The sequence below is a fragment of the Lolium perenne genome, chromosome 3 (assembly GCF_019359855.2).
Source record: "Lolium perenne isolate Kyuss_39 chromosome 3, Kyuss_2.0, whole genome shotgun sequence".
NCBI lineage: Eukaryota > Viridiplantae > Streptophyta > Magnoliopsida > Poales > Poaceae > Lolium > Lolium perenne.
Window position 1 is genome coordinate 138952617 of NC_067246.2, and position 9596 is coordinate 138962212.

General features: G+C 45.7%; 2 protein-coding genes across 2 annotated transcripts; one reads left to right on the forward strand and one right to left on the reverse strand.

Moving 5' to 3' along the window:
- The first annotated feature begins 696 nt into the window (after positions 1-696).
- LOC127342587 (uncharacterized) lies at positions 697-4050 on the forward strand. The gene is made up of 6 exons (XM_051368559.2): positions 697-957; positions 1059-1203; positions 1335-1423; positions 2414-2468; positions 2659-2744; positions 3651-4050. The coding sequence occupies exons 1-6, from the start codon at positions 772-774 to the stop codon at positions 3804-3806; spliced, it is 717 nt and encodes a 238-aa protein (XP_051224519.1). The 5' UTR covers positions 697-771; the 3' UTR covers positions 3807-4050.
- Positions 4051-4474: 424 nt separating this feature from the next.
- Positions 4475-7877, reverse strand: LOC127342586 (uncharacterized). Its single transcript, XM_051368558.2, has 2 exons — positions 6934-7877; positions 4475-5096 (listed from the first exon to the last, which is right to left on the reverse strand). Exons 1-2 carry the CDS (start codon positions 7718-7720, stop codon positions 5011-5013), a joined length of 873 nt encoding a protein of 290 aa, XP_051224518.1. The 5' UTR covers positions 7721-7877; the 3' UTR covers positions 4475-5010.
- Positions 7878-9596: the final 1719 nt, after the last annotated feature.

Sequence of the window (9596 nt, forward strand, 5' to 3'; positions counted from 1 at the left end):
GGATACCACCGCCTCATGAGGTAGCTAAAATCAATGTCGATGGAGCTATAGCTAAGGTAGCAAACAAAGGAGCGGCAGCTGCTGTATGCCGGGATCACAATGGCATCTATCTGGGCTCGTCAGTGATGATATTTGATGGAATAACAGATCCAGGGGTTCTTGAAACATTGGCATGCAGGGAAGCTCTAGCTCTGGCGGAGGACTTGATGCTTTCATCAATATATGTGGCATCGGATTGCAAACAAGTTGTAAAAGAAATTCATGAAGGTAGTAAGGGTAGATATGGAGCTATTATCTCTGAAATAAACCATAGGTCTTCTTTGTTCCAGGAGTGTAGTTTTGTTTTTGAGAGTAGAGCTTCTAATTTTGAAGCACACAACCTAGCCAGGCATAGTTTAGCTCTTGGGGTTGGCCGGCATACATGGCTGGGCATTCCTCATTCTGTGACAGTTCATGTAATTGCTTTTTTTGATGAATAATAGAGCTTGGCTGGTTTGTCTCAAAAAAAAAAAAAAACCTGGCCATCCTACACTCCAGCATAGAGTGTCTCCGTCACTCCTTGAATCTGTCTAACATTCCCATACAGCAGTCAGATTTGGGCCGATGAGCCCACCAAACTATGCGGGCACGCATGGCCCGCGAGCGAGACGTAGCTATACCACGCCTCGGTCATTTCCTTCGTTCGCCCCGCCGTCTCCAGTCTTCTCCAACTCCCAATCCCCGTCGATCCATTCTATCTGATAATCCAACTAGCAGCCAAACGAACCCGCCATGGCGTGCAGGCCGGCCGTGTTCGCCCCCTCCGCCCTCGTGCCGGCGCCATACCACGGCCTCATCACCGTCCGCAGCAGCACCAGGGGAGGCGCTGCCCGCCCGCTCCGCTCCAGCTACGCGGTGTCGCTCAGGCTCGGCGCGCGCCGCGCCCCCGCCTTCGTCGTCCGCGCGGCGGTTGCAGAGGTACGCGCGCCCTCCACGAGACCGTGTATCAGCTGCTGCAATTCCATGCTCGCTAGCCTCTGCGTGGTGGTTGAATTCGCCTTGGTCTGCTGCTGCTGCAGGGTGACGTGGAGCTCCAGGCCAAGGTAACCAGCAAATGCTTCTTCGAGGTTGAGATCGGCGGGGACCGCGTGGGCAAGGTGGTCATCGGGCTCTTCGGCGAGGTCGTCCCCAAGACCGTCGACAACTTCCGCGCCTTGTGCACTGGTATAGCAGGCTAATCAATACTACGCGAATTGCCTAATTTCGATAGCAAATCCACTGCTAATGTCAGTCAGTGTGCCAAGTAGTATGTATTTGGACTCACGCACGGTTTCTCTCTGTTTTGGTTGGGGCAGGCGACAAAGGGTATGGATACAAGGGCTGCTCCTTCCACCGAATCATCAAGGATTTCATGATTCAGGGTGGGGATTTCCAGGAAAACAACGTAAGCACTACATTGCCTGAAAACTAGTCAGCTCACTTCATTCCATAATCCTCATTGTACATCGTGTATCAATTCGAGGAAGAATAAATCGTTAGGTTCCCCATTGTTTCAGATGGTGTTTTATGCAGCATCTGTCCATTCCTGCACTTATAGGGTGCAGTGATGTCTCTGATTCATATGTTAAATTCTTCAGCTCTGAAGAGAATTAGTGGCATCTTCTCAGCCTTTTCTCCTCGTCCATTTGAAATTATGAATCAGTCTGCAATTTCTTTTTCTATTTCGCCAAGTCAACTAACGAACTAGGTTCTAGAAATAGAGGTTTCTGATCAATGCCATTGCTCAAACTAGCACTTTCCACCAGAGGGAGCGCTTTAGGTCCTCAACAAGTATTTTGCACGGAAAGAAATGACATAATAAACATTGGATGCCCTTTCAACATTGGCTACCTAATACTGTGAGCGCCCAATAGTTAGATGAGCATTGGCTACCTATTGTTGTGCAAAACTGCGTCTCATAGTGCAACTCGTAAATTCCTAATGTACTCCTCTTCTCTTCACTTTGCGTCTGCTGAATGATAACCTTTCCTATGATGAGCCAAGTACCAAATCGACCACACAACAATTTACCAGGTCACGATTAGTTTCTTTTTTCTGAGTTGCATATTTTTTCTGAAGAGGGGAAGGATGAAATCTGAACGATCAAAATGTAAACACGCAAACAAGAGAGGCCATAGTGTCCAGAATATATCAATTGGAAAGAAAACAGGCAATGGGTGGGCACTTCCATAGTTCGGGGGAGCACTGCAATTTTAAGATAGTATAGAAAAGAAATGTCAATGGGCGGCGAAAGCACTCCATGGAAGACAAGGAAAGTTCACCCTTGCCTAGGTTTGGAGTTCAGTGAATTCTTTGTCAGCACAAACTTGTTTTTGTGACAAGGTAAAAGGCTTTTTTCACTTGTTGAGTGCTAAGATTCTTTTGGTGACTACAGGGTACTGGTGGGAGGAGTATTTATGGTGAATGCTTTGATGATGAAAACTTTACATGTAAGTGATTTGATAGTGAAGATGATCTTTCCACTTTATTGCCTTAACCTTTCATTGTACTTTTGATTTCAAGGACTGAAATTTCATTGATTTGCATTGAGTTAAATGTGTAATGTTTGCATGGTATCCATTTAGTTTCAGTTCAGTAGTAGTTAAATTGACGATTTTGTATTTCTTATCCCCTTTTCAGTAAAGCATGTTGGCCCTGGTGTGCTAAGCATGGCCAATGCGGGCCCTGACACAAACGGAAGCCAGTTTTTTATTTGCACTGCGAAGGTAAGAAATCCTTAATACTTCTACTCAATATGAGACAATCATTACTAGATCACTATTTTCCAAACCTACAGCCATGAATATCCTATGGTAGTCATGGCTTTATTTATTTAGTCTTCAAAAGTACATGCAAATTAGGAACACAAGGGTATGTTTCCATCCCTATATTGTGTTCGCTCAATAGTCAATACCATTCAGATTTATGTACTAGTTTTAGAAATTATACTTCAGACACTTCAAAAAGTTGATTTTTCATACTGACAGAGCTGAAATCAGTGTTAAACTACCCCATTAACAAATTAGCTTCAGAAGACCATTACTCCCTTTTGCATCCTACAGAAGGGGCAGGATGGGGTTTAGATTCCTAATTCTTATATAAAACTTTAATCCTTTAGTGCAAAACTTCCTAAGTTTCATTTTGAAAGAGTGTTTGTGCCTACAAAAGCATGTTCAACAAAATAAATATTGATGATACTTAAATTCTAGTTTCTAAAATAATGTCTATCCATCTTAGAGCCGTAAACTAGTAATTATTGCAATAGTCCTAATTGTATAAACTGTTTCATCATATTATTGTTTTGCAGCTATTGGATCCATTAAAAAGTGCACCTTCCACATTTCTTTATTTCTCCCACGATTTGTTTAACCTTTGTTCATATTCTCCAATTCATCGCATTTTGTAAGCCATCAACATGGCATTTTCAACTTCATAACCACTTGGAACTGGTAAGTGTGTTTATCAATGTATAAACAAGATAAATTGCAATAGATTAGATCGGATACGATAACTTATCAGAATAAATTATCCCCAACTAAAAACAAGTCACCTCTCAGTTTTGTTTTCTTTCGCAAGAACCCGGTGTTTAGATTTTCTTTTGTGTTTCTGATTCAAATGGAATGCTTTCACAGACACCATGGTTGGACGGCCGCCACGTCGTGTTTGGACAAGTCTTGGAGGGCATGGACGTTGTGAAGGAGCTTGAATCGCAAGAAACCAGCAGGTCCGATACTCCCAAGCTGCCCTGCCGAATTGTGGATTGTGGTGAGCTGCCCTTGGACGGCTGAAAAGCTTAATGGCTCAGTGCTCAGGGTCAATAAGGGGTTTTTGCCCAGGACATCCTCCTTCGTTTTTTGCGCGGTTTGAGAAAGGATTACTTGAATCTCCAACTAGCTAGTCAACTACAAGTACAGGAATCTTATGAGTCTCGTTTCACCAGTGTACCGTTGTTCCGGGAAACTGAAATAATGCTCATGTGTTTGAACATGATTTACTCTTTGTGTGCTAATGAAAATGGAAAGTCTTTTGTTATGTCGGACTTGGAGTTAAAGTTCATTTGGAGGCAACATTTTCGTTGACACTGCAGAGCAGGTATGTTTTACTGTCATATGTGTGCGGCACAATGAAATTTGGCTAGACCAAATAAGTGCCAGATGAAATTTATGACCAGTATTTCTGTACTATTTCTGAAAGATAGATAGGTTTTTCTTGCTTGCAAAAAGATAAGAGATAATAGTTGACATTTTTTTCGATAAAGGATAATAGTTGACATGAACCTATGCATTTTAGCTATGTAGAGAAAAATAACTTGGTATCTAATCCACACATAATACATCTGCGATTTGAAGTGTAAAATATACAAGGACAACTATAGTGAACAGAGAATAGGTGGGACGTGCGAGTACATAACATTAGTTCTTCAAGAAAGCTTTTGCATAGATATTTTCAAAAAAAATCTCCTTTTCTCTTGTTAGCTGTCACATCACATATATGAATGCCGCCTTCAGTTTTTTGCTTCTCCTTTCTTCATTCATCTGCACTCTTGCAATCATGGCAGGCAAACGCACATTTGTACCGCCGGTGGCCCGCCCCCTGCCGGCCGGCCAATTGACCAGCCACGGCAAAAACCCGAAACGACCACACGTGCCACCAGGAGACACGTGCGACCTGTGAAAAAAGGCAGAGCCCACAACGACGAACATATGCAACCCTACGTAGCTAACTAATCAAGCTATCCAATTCGAAAAAAAAGCTATCCAACCAAACCATGTCTGTATGTTTTTCTTTTCGATGCTAATGCTATGAAAACAATGCTTATTTGTGGACAAGTGCGTGCAATGGGACACGTATATACATGCGCGTGATGGCAGAATAAATTGTTTCTCTGGCAGCAGGAACAGGTTATTTGGAGGAAATGAAGGAAAATTGTGGTGGTTTGCACAGAGGCGTGGTGTTGATGTTGCTCTGGAACTGATGACGATGCGCTCCGGATCAAGCGCCGAGCCGAGAAGCAGATGTCAGGGCCACTGCCTGGGCCCACACTTTGAGCCTCGCCTTGACTTCCTTGGGATCATCTCCTGTTCCAAAGTTTAGGACGCAAGCACATCTGTCAGCTTCAACTTTTGAGACAGATTTTACAATTTATACTCTAGAAGCTTCCATATTATATATCTGTAGTAATACACACTATAATCGCTAGTGAGATATTTATTCTAGCCTACGTTTTAGAGATCGCTATCATGATACATAAGGATATTAAAATAAATAAACAAACACACATACATACACATAGAAAAGTACATAGGTATGCACTAGATAATTTCTGGAACCGTGAAAAATTAAATCAAGGAGAACTTCGATTACAAAATGCAATTTAAATTTAGTGCATGCAATTTTGTGCAGTGTACATTGCAACTCGTCAGAAAATAATAGTATGCAGAACAAAATTTTGCAAACATCGCATGTGGTTAACCATTCCATGTATGTAATAGATAAATATACTTATTAAGACTAAAGTGGGGTAAAATCAAGGTTAAATAAGTATAAAAGTCTAGTATAAACTATATTTATCCAAAAAATTGTATAGCTACGAAGATTCAATATGGAAATATACCATTGGCCACCACCAAGAAAATGGTGTAGAACCATATGGAAATATACCATTAGCCACTATGGCCGGATGACTGAACATTGCATAAGGGTGACCTAATGGTTGTTTTAAAAAAAGATCAGGAAGCGCAAAGTTAGTTTGAATGTTCATCTTTTATTACGTTTGTCTCAATAATCCTAGTATCTCGTTAGAATCTTGTACTATGTGTTTTATAATTAATCTAGCGATTTATATAATGGAGAAACAAAAAAATTATCCCTAAATTTTCATAGTTGCATGGAAGAACATGATAGCAATGAACTTGCTTTGTTTTCTAGTAGTCGTCAGGGGACTAGCGTAAGTTAAAAAAAAGTAAACAACAAATACTGTATCAAATAAGTATGGACGGATGCTTGCGCTACAGTGTCACTATTTTATGCAACACATGCCGTCTCATTTTTGTCGAGGGATGGGATGAGATGCATGCATGCATGTGCGCTAGCCTAATCATAACAATAATACGCAAGTTAAAAGAAAAAATATAGGCGAAAAGCTTGCAACAGAGTGTCCAGTTATATTGTTTGCATAAGTATCTATATATATGCTATGTGCATGACATGCCGCACACACCGTTCGGGAGTGCTTTGCACGTTTCTTTGTGTTTATATTCTCATTGTCCTGGTTGCTTATGAACGTGAGTACTAGAAGAATTAGCAAAAGTGCGTGGCAGGATCAAGGGCAGCAAGCGGAAATTAACCGGCTAGCAAACGTGGCGAGCACACACTTAGCGAGCACAAAGCAACGGCTCATCCAGGGAAGAGGGAGCATGCCGAGGAGGAATTGGCAAATGATGCCGGCTTGGTGCGAAAGCAACGGACACGCCACTAATAAATTCTGTGCACGCGCGGGCATACGTACTTTTGGCCGAAAAGACTTGCGAATCATGCGCGATGTCGCAGGCGCAGTGCAGTGCCCGGTAAGTCAGGCAAAACTCGGTTTCAGCTTCAGTGCCGCGCCCGCGCGCATGGTGAATTGCCATTGCCAGATGGACGTACATGACGAACTAGCCGATCGAGGAAATTAAGCGAGTTGATCGATCAAGCTACGGGTGATGGAATGCTCCGAGCTTCCAAGTTCATGGTCGGGGAACGAGCACGTAGGTTATCTACTGTTTCTCAACTGTGATGGGGCAAAATTTTCTTCCAAGTCGACCGGCCAGTGATTGTCCGTACGGTACGAGTAACACCGCTATGGAAAATTAATGAGGCAGCTCGTGGTCATAACTAGAGTAGCAGTTGTTGTGGTGCAATGATTGGAGGACTTACCGGGGCTGGAGATGCGCCAGCTGCCGCCCGAGGCCGGCGAGTTGCCGCCGCTGCTGCCGGTGTCGACGGCGGGGACGGCGTAGCTGGGGATCTCCACCGTCCAGTCGCACGGCAAGTCGAAGCCGAGGTCCTTGCAGGCGCGCAGCTCGTCCATATCCATGGCAACGGCGCCGGCCCGCGCGGGGGACTCGCCGCCGACCAGCACCGTCGCCTGATCGCCGCGCTCTCCCAGCTCCCGCCGCTGCTTCCGTATCTGCCACGCGCGGTCCAGCCACACCTCCCGCATCATCCGCTGCCGCCGGTGCTGCTGCCTCCGCATCTCGTGCGGGCCGGCCCCGCCCGGCCACCGCGCCGCCTCCGTCTCGCTCGCGTAGTCCTTGGAGTAGCCGTATCCCCACGGCGACTGCGACTGAGACGGCGCCCCGCGCTCCGGGGTGCCCGGTAGGGACGCCGACGAAGGGGGCTGCAGGCGTCCCGGGCTCCCGTACGGGTGCCACGGCCGGCTCCCGTACTCGCCGTGGGCACCATCCGACCTCACCTCGTCGTCGTCCTCTTCATCTTCGTCGTCGACGCCTCTGCGCCCGTCGTCCTCGTCGTCGGCGTCGTCACCGTCGGATCCGGCGACGGAGAGGCGGGACATGCGCCTGCTCACGTCCCAGTCGTCCTCATCGTTGTCGTCCTCCTCCTCCTCGACGAGCTCATCCTCCTCGTCGTCGTGCTCGATGAGATCCCGGAGCCTCGGCAGCGCGAACGTCGTCGTCTTGGCGGACGTTGACGGGGACGCCATTTCGATCCGAGCGAGAGTGGAGGAGGGAGAGAGGACTCAGGTGAGCACGACCCTGACAAGTAAACGATTTGTTGGCTAGCTTGTTCGTTAGGTGCGTGTGTGGAAGGAAGCAAACTGACAGGATATGCTCACTGGCTGCGACGTCGATCGCGTGATGGTCTTGGGTTTATATATTGGCCGCAAGTGGGGGAAGCTAGCCCCGCCATTTTCGGGTTCGACTGTAGACCGTCTCCATCAAATTCTCAGCGACCTAGCTAGCATGACACAAGCAACAATATGGGCTGTTGTGCTATAGCAAGACTTTTTTTTTGGAGCTTTTTCGTGCATTTCGAAGGCAGCGGTCAGGATGCAGTCGACGGCAGATTCTTTTTATTTGAAAACGAAGGCAAAAGAGTTGCCTAGAAGAGAGTTGTCCAATTGGTTTACAAGAAACAAGGCAAAAACCGTTACAAACTAGGTCATGAATGTAGGACTACTCCCAACACATGCCACCACACGACCACAAAACAAACATACATAGGCTCCCAACACGACACTCTTACAACACACGGACAAACATCACCAAAGTGCCCCCATAGACCGGTGGTAGCTCGAGAAAAATACACCAATTATCCATCAAGCAACAACGAATGCATTTCCTGTGGTGCCACTCATTTTGCTTCTATACTTTTTTTTTACCTTCACGATAACCGGTCTAGCGTCTAGCGCCACCTCTATTGCACTTATCCCTACTTGGATTTTCTTCAAGAGACACACATCCATCTTGTTGGAACCAGGGTAAGCAACAGTCAAAGTGGTGAGGAAATCGCATATCGCGTTGGCGATAGAGCCTCGGGCACAGGTGCCAATGCTTCGTACGAAGCAATTGCATCACTTGCAGGAACCACATGCCCGATGGACTCATGAGAAAGATAGAGAGAGAGATTGCGGCATCCACATCAATACTCTTCTTGAAGTCTAGAGATTAGCTCGACGGTAAAACCACAACCAAGATCTCGAGCGATTCGACCACAAGCAACGAACATAGGCATAACCGGTTCTCCACACAACTCCTCAAGCTTGGGCATGAGCTACAATACCAGAGTGATGACCGCCCAGCTGGCCCTAGCACCAGGAGAGAAACAACCATAAGGACCCGCTCCACTCTCGTCTGTGGAGACAACATTAGATATAACCAAAGGGCACGGCTCAGAAGCTATCGGCGATGTCAGGGAGAGCCTATCCAATGCAGCCTCCATCCACTGCAGAAAGCTCCCGGTCCATAGCATTCAACCTTTCCATTGAGTCAATGATGTCGCGTAGAGGTTGGTCCTCCTCCTGAAGCTAACAAGGGCCTCAGAGCGCAACAACTTAGTCTTTCCCTCCAAAGCAGACCACATCGACATATCATGCCGAGGCCATAAAGCAAACAGGAGCTGAAAGAATCGACGTCCAAAAAAAAAGGACGAAAAGCCTTGGATGGGAGTGAGGCTTCTACCTGGGACCAGCGTGGCAGGGCTTACCAACATGAGGAGGGGACGCCAGGCGGTGCGGCATTCACGTGTCCGATGACCGTTCTAAAGGCATCGGAAATAACGGATTTTGTATTTTACATTACTGAACAATACTATTTAAAAGATTTGTTTTTGGCAATCAAGTCTACTGGTTTGGTTAGGCCCGTTGAATTTTGTAAAGCTGGGATAGGAAACATTCTTCCACAGCTAGTGGACATGGAATTTTCTTTGAATTTTAATGGGAATCATGCAGTTCAAACAGGTACTTGCTGATTTATTTAGTTTAGAGTTGTGGACTACAGTAGTTCGGTGGGCTTAGAAAGCCTGATTTGATATGATTTAGTATGTTGATTACTTTCGTTAGGCAAACATCAATTATGTTC

What these genes read in the sequence shown, in the direction of transcription:
- LOC127342587 (XM_051368559.2), top strand. Translation starts at nt 772, where the DNA reads ATGGCGTGCAGGCCGGCCGTGTTCGCCCCCTCCGCCCTCGTGCCGGCG. An exon ending in CTTCCGCGCCTTGTGCACTG is followed by an intron (nt 1,204 to 1,334) that starts GTATAGCAGGCT and finishes TGGTTGGGGCAG; the next exon opens with GCGACAAAGGGTATGGATAC. An exon ending in TGATGATGAAAACTTTACAT is followed by an intron (nt 2,469 to 2,658) that starts GTAAGTGATTTG and finishes TCCCCTTTTCAG; the next exon opens with TAAAGCATGTTGGCCCTGGT.
- LOC127342586 (XM_051368558.2), bottom strand. Translation starts at nt 7,720, where the DNA reads ATGGCGTCCCCGTCAACGTCCGCCAAGACGACGACGTTCGCGCTGCCG. An exon ending in CTGGCGCATCTCCAGCCCCG is followed by an intron (nt 5,097 to 6,933) that starts GTAAGTCCTCCA and finishes ACTTTGGAACAG; the next exon opens with GAGATGATCCCAAGGAAGTC.